At 42.0% G+C, this 17904-nt stretch overlaps 1 protein-coding gene across 2 annotated transcripts in view; it reads right to left on the bottom strand.

Annotated features, from left to right (window-relative positions):
- Nucleotides 1–1867: 1867 nt before the first annotated feature.
- ece2a (endothelin converting enzyme 2a) overlaps nucleotides 1868–17904 on the bottom strand; it is a 72540-nt gene continuing 56503 nt past the window's right edge. For both annotated transcript variants that reach the window (XM_018676837.2, XM_018676838.2), the window contains exon 4: nucleotides 1868–2393. In XM_018676837.2, the coding sequence (XP_018532353.1) occupies nucleotides 2103–2393 (291 nt within the window). In that variant the 3' untranslated portion in view covers nucleotides 1868–2102. The remainder of the gene's footprint in view (nucleotides 2394–17904) is intronic.

Genomic DNA, 17904 nt, shown 5'->3' with positions numbered 1-17904 from the left:
AATCTACGGTTGCCAGCTATTAAGTAAAAGTAAGTTCATGCTTATCTGTGAAATCAAGGAACCACCTTCTTTTTGTAAAGTTACTGCAAAATTTGAGTGGCAGTGGCTTGTATTTGCAAGCGCAGGAACATTGACAGGCTTAGCAACAGTAACTAAGGAGGCGTGGCTTAACCAACTCTCAATTCCATGACTACTGAGCAAATTCCATCTGCTGAGGAAGATTGTGTGAATTGGCTGAAAGCTCCAGAACAGTTGCTCAATAGACCTTGTGGTGGGACTGTTTATTCGACATCAAAGTTGAAGTTAAACAAACAACCATGTTACACCATCTGAAAAATCATGGAAAGGAAGACGAGGCTTCTGAAAAATCACACACCTTTTTTTTTTCAAAGTCTTAAAAATAGGCGGTAATTAGATCCCAGTGGAGAATTAAAAATAAATGATTTCTACTTTATTAATGTGGTCCCCCCTCCAGTCACCAGCCTTCCTGCCTGTCTGCACGCCTAGCTCCCTCTCCCCCTCTCTGGTCTAGGCTATATTTAAGCAGCAGAGAGCACAGGACCCAAGACTCATCTCATGTTTCCTCAACAAATAACACGCATGGTGAGCTATTACTTGTATGTACATGTGCACATGCCCTCGTGCAGTGTCAATATGTTTAACAGATGTGTCAAACACTGTGAATCTCCATTAGCAGATTTTGTCTGGAATCTACAGTCGATGTGGGACAGATGCTGACAACCCCAACATGAGGGGACACTTTGACTGACATATTAATAGTCTTTAACACTGACTTTACATGCAGGCCGGTGCTGTAGTTTGTCTTGCAAGTTGCGTAACACTGACAGGCTTGTACAGCACTACAGAATCAGAGACTGCTGAATCTTTTTGATATATAGGCAGACAGAACAGTCAAGGACACTGGCATGTAAAATTGGCTTATGACTGATAAAAGTTTCTATTATAACCTGAACTATAACAGGGAGAGACAGAGCTATGACAGAGAGAAGACAAACCATGATGAGTCATGATAAAAATGGCTACAAATTCACTGTAATCACAGTTAAACTGACTAAATTATACAATGATATAAATATATATATAAACACTAATAACATATATAAAAACATATATAAAACAGTGTCTATGGTACAATAAAGTGAAATAACAGTTTATTTGTTTTACTGCAGTGTGTTTACTGAGGTAGTTTAATTTTTGTGGACTTGTGTGCTGTTTCCTGATTTCTTTGCCCTTGTGAGCTCCAGGTCTGACCAACCATTCACTGGCCATTTTGAATCTGAGGGACCCGGTCACCAATGGGGACACCTACGAAAACTTAATACAAGAGATTTATTTGGTTTTGGCATTGTCTTGTGTGTTAAGCTGAATTTTGCTATTTACTATTGCTCCAACTGTTGTAATATTAAGAAATATGTGATGGAAAAAGGGCCAAGGAAGGAGTGGGTAGACAGCACATTTACTTGTAGCTAACTTTTTGTTAAAAACACCCCAGTAGGTTTAGTGGCTGGTGCCCCAGATATAATACAGGTAGATTTCAAAGTTAGTCAGGTCAAGTTTGTTTGGTTTTTGTTTTCCAAAGGAGGACATTCTGTTTTATTAATTTATTTTTTATTTGGCACAACCATTTTGTCCTCTTCCCCTTTTGTTTAGAGGACCTTTTTGTCAATATGAGTATGTATGCGGTGGTCATCCTTGTGGTGAAATACCTTGATTTTAAAAAATGTATGTAAATAATCTGTTCAATAAAAAACTAACAATCAACAATTTCTGGAATGAATTTGCAGAAAATGAAACCCATTGTACAGTACATTGCTATCTTGCAAGAAAATTACAAAATGTTACAAAATATAGTATAAAATGATTTTATTTGTATTAAGTGTTCCTGGTGGTCTAATGCCAGTATAAAACAAGTCCAAACAGACATCCATAAGAACGTCTATGCCCAGACTATAATTAAAAATACACAGTAGTTCAATCTAAAAATAACTGGGGTAACAGAGAATGTTTCTGTTGGTGAGGTTTGAGTTTCTGAGGTCTTTGGAAAAATGTATTCCTCAGACTCCATTAGATAATCCATCACTTTACAAGTCAATATTAGACAGGAAGTCTTCCTTATCCTCATTTTGTGTTGAGGTGATCGTGGTAGGTGCGGATTTAGTGTCCTCCAGTAGCTTTTTCTCCATGGCGGCATCCTCTGGACTAAGCTGCTCTCCTTTGGTCATCACATACACAAAATATTCAAAGCCTTCTCCGTAACTGTACTGTTTGATGGACCAGTTGTATTCTGCGCGAGCATAGAGCCGTTTCCTGAAGAAGGGCTGGGCGAAGGTAACGGAGATGAATCGTCCACCAGGCTTCAAACAGCGGCTGATCTGGGAGAGGAGCAAAGTAAGTGGAGAGGAAGAGTATTGGGAAACATTACTACTTTACCACCAAGACCCACGTCATTATAACTCCCACCGGCACTATCATCACCAGCAATCTCTTCTGCCATATAAGCAGCCAGCTGTTGAATGATTTGAGACTGACAGGATAATTTATATGTTTGACAACTGGATATTGAAAAGCTGATGATGCATCAGCAGCAAAGGTTTTAGGCAATATATGCCACAAAATCATTTGATCAATGGCCTGTAGCTATTTTTTAATGCTAATATGACTGAAACATTGCTAAACAGCATAATTCATAAAATGCATTTGTTCTAGGATAAATGCTCAGGGGAAACTATTTGTTTATTTATTTATTTTATTTCTTATTTTGAATTCTTAATTTGAGTTTTATTTCTGTTGCTCCGGCCATTGGTTCTGTTGGTTTTGATAACTATGTACTTACCGAGTGAATTCCTGGGACTGTGGTGACATTACTAAAACCAGGTCCAATGGGGCAACAAACAACAAACCCTCTGGTTTATCAAATTTATTAGGAAAAGAAGTCTATAACTAAACTGGGGGTTTAAAACCAGTATAATTGACTGAGTCTTTTTTTCTTGCCCCATTTGCCCCATTGCTGCATTTTGAGACTGCAGCAATTACTTTGTAGAGCACAATATTATCGCAACCAACAGAATCAAGGGCTAGAGCAATGACAATGAAATCCAAGTTGTAGAAGAAGCAATGCTGCGGGAGAAGCAATCTTCTGAATAAAATCCCTGTTGCTTTTTAAATGCCTTAATATTAAATTTCACCTATTTCACTGTATAATATCAAACTCTGTAGAAGCGGCCTCTGTCCAAACAGGCACATGCATCGGATCGCTGTGGGCCAGAGCAAATGTTAAGCACTGAGCTTTTCAGTCCACAGCGCTGGCTGCTTAGCCAAGCAGTCTGATAACACGGTGTGACAGCATGAAAACTGTGAGGGTCCCTCCATATGAATAATTGTTGTTCTGGGTTCATCACCCTTCCAGTGTGTTGATCCTTCGTGTGAGATACACGTGTACCTCAGTGGTAAGCTTCACGAGAGGACTGCAGAGCTCAGGCAAATGAGAGCGCACACACACACACACACACACACACACACAGATTATGAACACTGACACAAACACAAGCATGCAGAGACACATTTAGCTAGACTTTGGCAGGCAGTTTCTCCAGAGACAGAAGTGTGTGTGGGAGTATAGGGACAGAATCTGCAGAACAGTGAGCTGCGAGCAAGAAACTTTTTATGTTTGATACAACAAACATGTCAGCAGGGTTGACATATTGTCCTAGAGAATGAATGCAGCCATAAAGTAGATTTTAATCTAACAAGGAAGTATAAACCTGCTCATTACTAACAACTGATTCTTAGACTTGAACTTGAGTCAATCTCAAGTCACGAATCTTATGACTTTAGACTGCAAAAAGACTTTCAGCTTGACTTTGGCTATAATACTCATGGCTTATGAGCGACTTCACTTGGACTTCAGTCTTTTGAGTTGGAATGGCTACCCTAAGCGCTAAGCCTAAAAACTATGTTATTTACAAAAGTGTACCAAATTAACTAATTTTCCTGACAAAAGATGAACTTTTCAAAATCAATGCATCTGAGATTTGGTCAACTGAAGGTTGTCTTTTAAAATCAGCGATTTCTAATGCTAGCTATCTGTTGTTTGTGGCTTGCTGTACAGTTATACTAATGTTGCTGCCGCTGTTCCCAACCACATATTGACAATATTCAGGACCCAAACACAAAGTTCAAAAGGTGGACTAAATGTGGGACTTACTTTTGACTTGAAAAACAACTTTGTCTCACTTCTGCTAATTCTTGCACAATTATGGACAACATTTAAAACCATTTAAAATGTTAAAAGTGAGACTGAGCCATGAGTTATGACAACAGAGCAAACTCTATCTGGTGATGAAGGCCATGAGATACAGAGGTACAGAAAGGTCTGAAAATAGCTAGTAGATGGATCTTAAGATAGATCTTTCTTTGTTAAATGTGAAATATTTCACGAGTAATCAACACCACATGGGTGTCTACTGTTCCAAGGGTTCAGTTAAACACATGCAAGGGTGTAAAAATTACTCTAGAGACACGCAGCATTGAAAAAATTCAGATAGTAGTTTCCTTTATATATGTAGTAAACTTTGAAGCTACTGCATGATCTCTGTGGATGGCTTCATGCCTGGGCTTTGGAGGCAGAGGACCTGGTGCTGAGCTCACGTGTGACTATCATGAAAGCTGGCATGGTAATGTCATGCAGGCAGCCAGGACAGAGTTGTTGTGGATGGTACAGTAAGCCGTGGCGGACTACAATGCCCCCAACCCCCTTCGCTCTCCCAGGGTCTTTGGAGAGAGGAGTTGCTCTGAGACGAGCACGTGTATTCTGCTCTTCTCACATGATTCATCTCCACCAGCAAGCAGCCCGAGCATGAATTATTCACTCTCAACTGTGACATGGAGGAGAAGTGAGACAAAGGGGAGAGAGGTCATTGGATATGGGATAAAATGAATGATATAATGCACGGAAACGAGAGAGAACAGGGAATGGTGATCTAGATTAGGGAGAACCTGACAAAAACATGGCAGAGAGATAAAAGTATTTAGGGCTGAAGTTATGACAGTCATAAATAATGGACTGGATTACATATTTTTTTCCAAAACCTTGCTTTTCTTTGAATGGTGATCCATTCATCTCAACTGTCCCTCAACCAAATAACACTGTCTGACTCCCTAATCTGCCCAGCCCTGCCCTACAACAAATGTTTGTGCTGATGTAGTCTCAACAAGTGCTGGATGTCTGTCTTGTCTTTCTTGATATTGATCTTCTTGTTTCACTCTGTGTAAGGCACAGGTCACTGGTGGGCCTAAAAACAAGCCGTCAAATTCACCTCCATCACCACATTAACATCTTATACTCATTGTGTTAAACTTGTTGTTATGGTGAACCCATATAAGAAGAAGCAACATGTTTCTGGCCTCCTGACAAATCTATGTCTTGTATTTACTTCCCGTTTAGTTGTGGTTTAGTATAAACCAAAAATTCTGCTGTATAGTGCGGTGTGCTTATTGGAGCTTCTTTGGTGAAGACAGCAGAGATTGACAAGACTGAACCATGCAATTAATATATGGGCTGTAAAACCAAAATAATTAGCTAAAAGAGGCTAAAAAGCAGCAGAAATGGCTATTAATTCTTTGATTTTCAGTACTAGTACCGAAAACACAATAGCTGAAAAACAGGTAAGCATATAATTTCTTTTAAAGATACATGGTGACAGTTTCCTCAGAGGGCCAGGCTCTTGTCAGATTACTGAAACTAAAAAGAAGTCAAAGTACGGTACATGTGGAGCCCCCCAGAGGCTTCCGTGAGTCAGTAAACATGAGTGGGAGTCCTGACTTCACCCCTTCAGCTATTATTCATGACATTGAGATGTATGGGTGCTCTCTCTACACCTGGGCAGTGTAACTTCAGATCCTTATGTCACAGGTGACTGGAAGACTGACGTCACTGCAACCCAAGACGACACCGAACTATAGCGAACGAGTCAGCTATAACCACGACTGCTCGACAGCTTTGTTGGTGGTTGGAGAACAGCTTGAACAATAAATTGTCATGTTTTAGATGATTTTACACAAACTGACACATAGTCACACATCACATTCACCCCATCCATCGTTACACATGACTGAGCCAGATTCTCACACTCTGCACTGGACATGTATACATAGACAGGAAATCCTTAGGAAGAGGAGGATGATGTCTTGAGTACGGTGACTCACATTTATACACATTCTGTACGTATATCAGCACGCGCGCTATGACAACAGCTCTCTGGCACTATGTAACTCATCCGCCCACACATCAGAGTGGCGGCATTATTATGATAAAGGATCAGCCGTGGCAGGTCTGTTCGGATGTGATGCTGTGCTCTGAGCGCTACAGATATACAAGTGTTTCACTTACAGGGAAGATAAGAGGTCATTTTTCAGGAACAGCAGATAAGCTGTAATGTATCCAAAAATGACACGTGTGTAAAAGTGTCGAATTCAGAGTCTCTCATCTGAATCAACAGGTGGATGAAGGCCAGACCCAAACAGTGGAGTAACAGAAACAGCATCCCCAAAACACTGAGTCAGTATTCAATCCATCCACACACACTCAGACATCTGTAAGATGATACTAAGTGGGCCACAGGGCTTCTCCAAGAGGACAGAGGAAACCACTCTGTTAGTGCCCATCTTCACACACACACACCCTACTGAAACAATTCCACGACACACACGCACTCCAAGCACAGTATGGTCCGCTCACATACACCCACAGCATCATGGCCTCTCCTGAATTATTCAGTGTGGTGGCGGAAGCTTGTGTCTAAGTGACCTGACCTGTCTTGAGTGTTCTCCAACAAAGAGGTAAAATGAGATCTGGAGTTGAGATGCCCATGAGGAATCCCAGGTAATCCCACCGACATTTTAAGTTTTATAAATATGGTACTATCAATTAGAATCATAAAAATGAGAGCAGTTTTTTGGGGAGGGGTGGGTGTCTATTACTTCCCTTCCACAGGCAGACAGCAGGGGCGGGTTAGCTGTGCATCAGTGTCCCCTGTGCTGGAAAGCATTCAGTGTCTTGTTCAAGTACACTTCAGCAAGGTAAATGCTTTGCAAGAACTTGAACCTGGATCCCTCAGTTGACAGGTTTTTTTCACACAGAAATAGTGATTATCTGAACTGAACATCCCTGCAACACACACTAAATATTTTAGCCATGCTGCTGACACGGCTGCAGGGACGCCAATGTCGGCAATGTTGGTCAGGTCACCATTTTGGCCCAGACTGAAACCGCTGGATGGATTGCCACTAAATTTTGTGCAAACATTCATGGTTCCCAGAGGATGAATCATAGTGATTTAAGTGATCCCCTGACTTCTCCTCTAGCGCCACCATCAGGCCAAAATTCCAGTTTCAGCAAACTGATGCATCATTGCAGCAAACTGCAACCATTATTTTCTTCATGTGGCTGTCTGACTTTTTGGTGTATTATCAGAACATTGTCCTGGCTTTTTGTGATCGCCACATTAAGAATTAGTTTGGTACACGTGACCCAAACAGTCTTTGTATTGGATGAAAGAGATGAACTTGTCTAAACCTTTGAAATATTAACTTTGTATATGTCAGTCCAAGTCCCTGCCTGACCTTTCCACATTAGTCAGAGAGAAGATAAGCTGTCGATCCAAGGAGAATGACATTTCATCTACTCTGTAGCCTCTCTTTCTCCAGGTATGCATCCTCAATTTCTCCCATTCACTGCTTTGTCTTCCTGTCCTCACTGAACCGCAATATTACAACTCATCCTCTCTTATCTCCATTCTCTCCTCCCTAAGCTCAGGTTTACCTGAAGATACTGTACATGAGATAACCGATTGTCTACAGTGGTCAGATGGGGACAGGGTAGCGGTTGGTCACATCTTACTCTGTGATTTCACTCCACAGGACTTTCAGGTTATGTAATGTGGGCTCAACTGAGAATAAAAAGGTATATCAGTGGTTCCTGAGGCTGCGAGCACATATATGGTCATCCTGTCCAAGTGGTTAGATCATCTTCTGAACAAGATATATTTTGGGCAGCAGAGGAAACTGTTTTTCTGACCAGGAGCTTCAGCGTGTGGTTCTACAGGCTGTTGAATACAACTTTGCATTAAACTGTCAATTTGTTTCTTTCACATGATAGTGAAATTTTTTATAGATTTGATAGTCGCTTCAGTCCAAAATGGCGGAGGTGTAACTCCACTGCTGCATGCTGATGTTGCAATGGAACAAACGATTGTCTTTCATTTCTGATAAGTTCATAGTCACTGTACTCCACATGGACACAAGACCGAAATCTGAAATGCAGAAACAATTTAGAAGGACGGTGCAAAATATGTTTGGTAAGCCTCACGTGGAATAGATTATAATGTAAGATTGAATGTAGATTTGAATGTATGTGCAGCATTAATGTTTGGTGTCTAGGCTCTGACCTCATCGCTCTGCACAAGGACATGTACAGCTCAACTCAACAGAGAGTGGAGAGCGACAATACTAAACATAAAGACAGCAGCAGTGGAAGCAGCAGTGACAGCGAGAAGCAGAAAAGCTTTTGGGTGAGCATTGTGGCAGCAGGCGTGCAGCACAAGAATGAGCAGAGCACTCACTGGCTTAAGTACACTGCCATGATCAAAAGAGTGTGATGGATGTGTGTAGTGCCAAATTAGAGTCGGGCTGCCTGAACTACCTCACAGGTTTTGCTTCAGTTGTTAAAGCAAGAATCGCATGGTAAAAATGTATTTCACTATTACTTAATTTTTTTTACTCGTGGTTACATTAGAATAAGTCTTTTAGTTTGGTACGGTAGATGTGGGCATGGTAATAGGTTGGAGGGTCAGCATTGGCATCATACAGGGTGCAACTCACTTACAATTACTGATGCAACACACCTGAGAGATGCCAGGAGCCTGTGGTGATGGGTAAGTCAAACCTGTTCCCCTCAGGCCAGGGAATAAAAACCTACTCCTGAGCAACAAACAGAAACATCACGTCACATAAACTTTGCAACATGCAGGGCCAGGCTCTAAAGATGTGGGTATTGTGTTTTTAAATTTCCTGCAGTATCTTGGCATTTTTGTAGTGTTATTTTTATGTATTTGTCTATTTTATTAACTCAATTTTTGCTTTTTAGATTTGTTTGGTAAATTGATTTGGACACCATTATGTTAGAATCCTACTGTCAATCCTTCCCTTTTCAAACTTTACTTTAAACCAGCTCCAAAAAAGTGACTTTTTGCCACCAAAGCTGCAGCATTTGCAACAAATCACATTAAACTTGAAGAAACAAAAAGAAACCTTTTGCACTGATCAAATTCCAAAGCGCCTGACAAGTTAAAAAAAAAAAATATGTGGAATAAAAATGTATGATACTGGCTCTGCTGCATCAAGAAATCTGTCCATCAAGACTCCAACCATTTTACAGGAGGGTAATGCCAAATTGGTGGACTGCTCCTTTAAATGCCCTTTAAACACTAAAACTTCAAGGACTTTGCTGAGTAAAACAGTCTTCATTTGTCTGTTCCAACCTGATGATGGGGGAGGATTAGTGCAGGGCAGGCAGAGGTGGAGGTGGCTCTTTATGTGTGTGTGTGTGTGTGTGTGTGTGTGTGTGTGTGTGTGTGCACGTGTGCCCACCTCACTCTGTGGGTGAGGCAGAGCTGATCAGTGGGCAGAGACAACAACAGAGTGCTATCTCTGGACAGCAGACCTGCACAGAATACTGTCTCCTTTTAGAGACACTGAACACCCACACACACACAAAACAAAGCACACGCATGCACTCACACACACTTGTGCACACAGACACACATACATAGGTTGAAATGCCTGTGAACAACTGATCTGGGGCAGAGAGAAAAAGCAGGGGAGGAGGTACACTTTTTATTTAGGTCATATTTTCATATCATATTTTATAAATTCCCTCCCATCTTCTCTGTGGTTGTTTACTGGTCTTATGTAGCTCTGCAGACCCCCCTCACTGCAGCTTGCACCCCCCCCTCCCTCCTTCCCTGAAGGAATGTGCATTTGAAATCAGGCGCCTCTCTTCCTTTCCATTTCACCTCACCCGTAGCCTGCAGCCAGGCATGTGGATGGCAAAAACGTGTAAACGTCTTGAGGAAACGAAGAAGCGGGAGCGGGTGAGAGGAGCACGGAGAAGAGGAGGGGAGGAGAGAAAATAAAGATGGGAGAGAGGGAGGGGTGAGAGAATGAGGTCTCAACGCCGGTCTTCTAACAAAGCAGATCTGCTCTTCTGCTCCTCCTCCCTCCAGGGGTGCAACAGCCTGCTTTGTTTCCTTCATCCCTCCACCTCAGTTTTTGCCCCTTCTTTTTTCCCTTCTCTCCTTCCTTCTCCAGACTCCTGCCTTGAAGAGCCAAATGTGCAAAATGCTATAAGGCACCATCTGCCCTGAAGAAGCTTTATTTTGTGCATGTGCAAGTAAAACTTTGCCCGAGTGAGTAGGCTGTTTCTGCACAAGCAAAGTATCTCTGTTCTGAGGAGAAAAATTAATTCCGATGTGATTTTTATACAAATAAGGGTGAGTCTCTCTGAGTCGAGGAGCAGCACACACACAAGAACAAAACAACACAATTAACATGCACTATCCCGATCACACATATTGACTTTTACAGACCCATATTTCCACTGGACAACTTACAGTACCTGGCACAGTGATGGATAACGGGGGAAAACGTGAGAGGGCTGGATTCTCCCTACCCACCCACTCCCATCCTCCTCCACTCTCTTCCTCTTCCTCCCCCCCCCCCGAATTTCCTCTCCTCACCCATCTCCTCCGCCCACCCACTGCACGGATAAATTATACATCAGAGACCTTCTCCCCTCCTCTCTTCTCTCCCTTCACACCTATCCATCCTTGCATTGGTGGGACCAACCAAAAAAAAAGAAAAAAAAAAGCTTGTTTGCGTTTGAGTTATCATGTACATCATGATCATGTGGGCATTTGTTAAGAGCTGACACTGATTCAACATGGAGAATTCTAGGCTCAGCACCATCCCGTGTGTTACTCCTCTGATGTGAATCGGAGTGTGTGGGCTTGCGGAGGCTTGGGCTACCGTAGGAAGACAACAACATCCTGCCTTGCGTTGCCATGGAGACTAAAGTTTAGCGCTGGTCATGGTAGCGTATGTAGGTCAGAATGGGACACCTCTCAAAAAAAAAAAAAAAAGCAAAAACACCACGCAGCATAGCAGTGGGACTCACACGTTCATTAGATGAGGAGGAGAGCGCCAGAAAGTTCGGATAACAAGCAGCAGTGATATGAGGAAACAGCTCAAACAACACACAAGTACGCTGAATGTTTACACTGCAAATAAACATCAACATTTCACTGGGAATTTGAGGCTTTTTCAGTCTCCTGATAAGCACAATTGTGTGTCAGAGAAAGTCTTTTTCTCAGCAGCCTAATTAGTGGGTTGACATTAGGTGAATGCAGGAGTTCAATATAAAAACAAGGAATTATTATTTTTTGACAACAAATGGAGCTCTGAACTGGGTCACTGCTGATGCGTTTACAAAGCCCTCCTTCAAACATGAAGGAAACTGAAAGCCTCTGTGTGGTCGTTCCCCTTTACAATGAAGGAAACTCTTGTCTTCAGGCTAATTTTCCACTGCGTGCCCATGCTGTGAGATGCAACGTTAACGTGTGCGTGTCCACGCGGGTGCACGGACCCCTGTCTAACCGATCAGCATCTTTGCATTCAGCCGCCACATTCCCCCCCCACCCCCCCACCCGACCAGCCTCATGACAATCTGGCACACCGAGCTAAAATTAAAACCTCCCTTTCTTCCCCCTTTCATCAAAAATAACCGTCTCTGGCTTTTATCTCTCCTTTCTTCTTTATCTCTCCCACTCCCTCTTGCTGCCTCCCTCACCCTTTCTGCCTTCCCTTTCCATTGGGGACCGGAGAGAGGTTTGCTTTAATTACTGAACTACTTTTCACACCGGCAGAGAAAGACATAGACGCTCTTCAGACACCCACACCCGCCCACTGTCATGCTCCCAGCATCCCTGCACTGCCTTTCATGCCAATGCTCCCCAGTGTGTGTCTGTGTGTGTATGTGTGAACATTTACTTATGTTTAATTTTGTAAAGGCTTTTCAGCAGGCACAGATAGAAAGAAGCATAATCACTGCGGTCAAATATGCTAAACTAATTAAGCAATGTTTGCTATTCTTGGTGCAGTGTGATGAAAAAATGATGCAGACTTTGTGAAAAACTTTGCACTGGATGGGAAGGCACAGTCAGCAAATGAGTAATTAATAAACTCATCTGCCATTCGGAACAGTTAAAAAAAAAAGAAAAAAATCGTAAGAACTCAGAGGAATATGAGCCGCAGAGAAACTAGAGCAAAACGTGAACTGCTGGTACAGTGACATGGTTGGCTTAGAGGCAGGCAGAGTAAAAAGGAGGGAGGGTGTTCCCCTTACTTTTGGCTGGCTCCCTTTTGCTCCCTCTGCGTCTCTGTTTTCTCAGTCTCTAAATCTGACGCTACCTTTTAAAGCCCAAGACACTTATTACACTTATCAAGCCCTCACTTGCACTTATATGTAATTATCCATTAAGTTCTTGTGGGTAGACTTGCATCAGCAGTGGCTGGGTAATTAGTTTATTGCAGTCATTCTCTATTTAGCAACACTTGCAGCTTACATCTTACACAGCAGTCACTTCTTTACTACTTTATATGATTGGTTAACTATTAGCTTTTAGTCATAACCTGCCACAGCAGCATTTTACTGCTTGGACAGAAATGAAAAACGTCAATCAACAGTGCACCAACGGAGCCAAAACATAAACAAATACTTCAATAAAGTCTTGCAATTGCAAGTGCCTTTCTCTCCTTTCCAATGGCAGGCCTGAGATAAAGAGTTTGGCAGCAGCTGGAGAAGGAGGGAGACACAATGAGAGAGGCAGAGGAGGAGGGAGGCAGAAAAGGAAGTAAAATGGGCCAGTGTGTCTGGCTGCTGATGGGGTCTCCCGCGGGATGGGGAAGGGGGACAGGACAGCCCGGTGGAGGTTCCAGCAGCACACTAACACAGTCCAGTCCATTCACTGGGCCAGTAGCACAGGGAAGCCAATGTTACAAATATTACACGGCACAATATTGGCACTTTGATACTTCCACTGCAACTCAGAAGAGGTTATTCAGGAATTGTGGTCTTGTTACTCCCTCTTACTCTTTAAACGTGTGTTTGGATTACCAGGTGTTTGGTAAGTGTACAAACACATACCAAGTCATACATGAACAGCATGAACAGAACATAATCAATCTAATCCTGGTAAAATTTACTCCCTACTGAGGCAAAAAAAAAAAACCTGTAACGGACGGCAAATATGTCTCACCTCACTGAAATGAATGGGAGTGAAATCCTGTCTGACTGTAGTAACAATGTAATTTAGGACAGGCTATGCAGCTTGTGATTGAATGAATCAGAGTGAATTATTACAAATTACTAAACTCTGTTCCTGTAGTTCCAACGCCACCTGAAAGTACTACCCAAGAACTGTACCCACAGTTGCATCAAAATCATGTGCTCATTATTAAAAAATGCACCAGTCATCATTCATGGCCCAGTACTCAGGGCCAGGAGGCCAGATGGACTTCCCCACACAGGTCTCAACCCACTGGAGACCTCCTAGTGACTCATTCCACAGTAAAGCATAAGTGGGTCTCCTTTGTTTTCCCTCACTGGCTTGACTAATAGAAAAAAAAGGGGGGGGTTTGTTCCAGCCTGGCAGTATGGAGAGACCCATTTACTCATAAGTGTAGCAGATAAATTGTCTTTACCATTCTCAGTTTCCCTCCGAGGGGGAAGGGGAAGGGGAAGGAGCAGCAGCAGCGACGGTTCTTCACTCCGACTTCATTTCACTTTCAATTCATTTAAGATGGTGCTTGTGAGAAAAGTAACACTAACAGGTCAATTTCTCATGTTTGGCTAGAGGACACTGGTGCATTTACTCTGTCCTTCACTGGTTCACATACAGCGCCAAGTTCTGTTTCAGCTCCACAGAGCACAGCGTGAAATGACAAGATGAAAAAATACCGTAGAGAGGAGGTTCTCTGGTGTCAGTTTGTTTGCTGTATGCAAGTTGTGCTGCTGGATAACAGTGACACTAATTTACTGCCATTTTCACTGAGTGACTGTAGAGAAAAGCAGAAGTAGAAAACACTTCTGTACAGCACAGAACTACTGCAGATGTAGGCAAGCCAGTTTCCATAACAACCTGAAAAAAAAAAAACTATTAAAAAAAACCCAAACAACTTTAGCTAATTTATTCTTGAAGTTTGGGTGCATGAAAGCAAGTCTGTTAATCTCTTACTGCTATGGATATACATTACATAACTCACTCATAAAGTACTCCATATTACATATAACTGCAGCCTAAGTTGATTATTCCTGAAGCAGCACTTGATACTAATTCTTGTCACTAGAAACTAGACACTATGTTTCTAGAAACCTAAACTGCTACAGTAAATACATAATTTCTAGGTTTAGGAGATATGGTTGACATCCTCACTGTTGTACCTGTACTGAGCCACATTAGTCTTGTTAAGCCCGTCGACAGTTCTTCCATTCAGAAGTAATGTAACATCAGCCGTTTGTGTGGCAGTGTGCCATTAAATAACGGCTTACTGCCCGACTATAAACCACTACATTATTTGCTTGAGACATTTACATATTAATCCCCAGTAAGGATCAAATCTGCTCTTCTTTTCTGTAAATAAATTAAAAATTAGGACCAGCATTATGCATTTTGTGACCACTTTAGATCTGCATCAGTTATCTTAACAAGTATTGTCATTCGAGTAATGTTTTGTGGCTCAAGCTCTGAATGTTTTCAGCTCAAAATATTATTAACTGTGTGTCAAGGCCAGGAACCGTATGTGTTGATGTCAGGAGACAGCAATTAGTCTCAAAAGCTTCAGACTGCGAGCTTTTCAGTGGTGTGAATGGAGTTGTGGAGTAACAGGATGGGTCTAAGATAAGAATAAAATGTCTTTAAAATCCTAGAACTTCCCCTGATCTGGGTGACACAATAATTATCTCTCAGCTCTGTCTGGATTGGCAGTAAGACAGCGCTGCTCTTCTTTTCTTGCTTTAACTACAAAATTATTAAGCTAGCTTATCCTACATCTAGCAGCACTTCACACAAAACCAGTCCAAGACTCATTAAGTACTGAGTCATAAAACTGTTCTTTAACTACGCCTCTACTGTCTCATTATACACTGAGAACACCAGGCAAGTGTTGAGCTTTCACAGTCAGGCAGTCAGAGCTGCAGACTCAGGGGAACAAGTGATGGGTTTGAGCCCAGTGTAGTGTGACTATACTGTGTGTGAGGGAGGAGAGAAGCAAGTGGATCCACATTAAAGCAGCGAGGACTACAGAGAGAGGGAGAGAGAGAAGGAGGCAGAAAATGGTGGATGTGGACTATAAAGCAAAGAGGAAGGAAGATTTAACAGAGCAGGTGTAGCACCCAATCCTCCCTTTGTCTCTCCACACAGTTTGACATGCAAGTGTTAATACTCCTTTACTCTTGTGTGTTGAGTGTGTGAATGTTTTCTATATGTGTGCATATGTTTGTGCATTTTATGTGTTAAGGAAACCACCTAATTTTAAAGGAGCTATATGTTAGTTTTTGCTATCACTACATAGCCAACATTAGCATTAACAGCTGTTTAATTACCAGTCTAGAAGAAATGTTATGAGTTCAGCTTCTAAGGAATGAAAGCAAAGCAATGGAAAGCAATGCCAAGGTTAACTCTTGTTTAGCTTCTATTTCTATCACTTCTTCTCTTCTACTGAAGTTAGCATGCTAACCAGCTAGCCCCAGCCTGTCTTGTAATAAAGCACTGCCCAGAGGATGTATTCTAACCTCTTGTCTTGTAAATGCAACAATGACTGAGGCTCATGGTAAGTACACAGTTGTTAATGCTAATGTTGGTTAGCACAGCAACAGCAAAAACTTACAAATAGCACCTTGAAATATAGGTAAACAGGTCTTTTCAATTGTTGCCAGATTAGACGTCTCCTCAGGGCTGTGTGGGCGTGTACAAACAATGCTTGATTTGCATCTCCCTCACTCTCCTGTTACACCTGTTGGGTCCACTGCATCCTGTTATTATCCTTATTGGCACATAGAGTTTAGTGACATGTAATTTCCAGTACAGCTCCACCCTCAACCTGACTGGAGGTCTAATCAACCAGAGGAACTGAAAACACCTATGTGAGTGTTTAGGGCTAATTAATATGCAATTTATTTTCCTGAGGAATTACTGCCCTAATTTTTGAGATATACATATATGTGTGTATCTGACCTGTATCAGGCCAAAACACTGACTAAGAGCACTCCTACACACAACTGATTTCACACTGACTTACAAGCCATAGAAAGCAGCAGCACTCACAAAGCAACAGCCAATACGACCATATAATAAATAAAGCAATTAAAAGCTACTCTCTGTCAACAATGCTGTTGTAGCAAGACGTAGTGCACCTGGCGTCTGGCCATCAAGAGAGTCTATGCACAGAGTCAGCCCAGAGGCAAACAAAATTTACTGGAGGGTGGAGCACTCCGAAAGAGAGTTGGCTTCATTCTGACACCTCGTACTGATTGGCTCTGCTGGCAGTGCCAAACTATACAGTAGAGTACAGTGGTTTGGACAGCTGCTGTTCACCCACACCTTGCTGGTGTCATTAAAAATGTCTGGGATTGTTGATATCCTGCCAAAAACAGTAGATGGATGGATGAGGGTTTTGGAGCACTGAGCAGGCTGTTACTTGCTGTGCTGCTAGGCTGCTGCAGCTCACAGGTGTTTTCCTACTTGCACCTGGTTGAACTGGACTCCCACAGTGAATAGAGTAGCAGTCACTGTAGGAGTTGATGTTGAAGTGACTCGAGTGGGACTGAGTCACCGCAGATGAGGCTTTAATCCATACTTAACAGCCAGAGGAATTCCCAGACTGGTGTGCTGCTGCATCAGGACTCACAGCACATGATGGAAAAAGAACGAATAATGATTAATTGATTCCACAGCACTTGGGTTTACAAGTTAACTTTTAAGTGTTACTTGACAGCGACTCACAGCCTCACACATGAAAACAAACTGCCGTGTGCTCATAAACAGGCAGCAGGGTCACACTTCCATAGTCTCTACAGACTATAGAGGTAGTGAGAGTGAAGATAGCATGGCCTATAGTCAGAATGAAAATAATTAGAGAATAACACCCAAGTTGAAAATAAAGGCAACTCCAATCAATGTTTTCTTTACGTATGGGTGTGTGTATGACACGTGTCAAAATACACTTCAATCATGAAAATATTTTGGTCTTTAATCTTGCAGATCCTTAAGTAAAACTTCATAAACACAAGCCTGAGGCAGTCATCATCATCTATACACACAATAGCACAATGACACATAATTTATGTGTCATTCACAACATTTATGTTTGGCTTTCACTGCTACACGTTATTTCAGATTTTAACCCAAACAACATGTGCTGCTGACTGCTCATTATGACCAGCGTTCACTGCAGTTATTTCACCTTTAGTTTTCCATTAAGATATTATTATTATTATATTATTACTATTAAGATCAAAAAGGAAGTTTTGGGTCTGACTCAAGTTCATTCTGGGATACCACAGTGTTGTGAGGAAACTCTGCCTCACCTGGGGCACTTGACACTGATGATGCATCTGTGGCCTAAATTCAGATGTTTGGATTTAGGCTAACATTCACACAGTATAGATTTAGCTCTGTATCACAGTCATGACTTGCTTATTATTGAATTGAGATACCTGTGCTGCTGCTTTCTCTCTCTACAGCTGTGCTATTGAAACATTCAGATCAGCAC

The sequence above is a fragment of the Lates calcarifer genome, linkage group LG4, assembly GCF_001640805.2.
Source record: "Lates calcarifer isolate ASB-BC8 linkage group LG4, TLL_Latcal_v3, whole genome shotgun sequence".
NCBI lineage: Eukaryota > Metazoa > Chordata > Actinopteri > Centropomidae > Lates > Lates calcarifer.
Note: the sequence above shows the minus strand (reverse complement) of the source record. Positions and strands in the feature narration are given on the sequence as shown.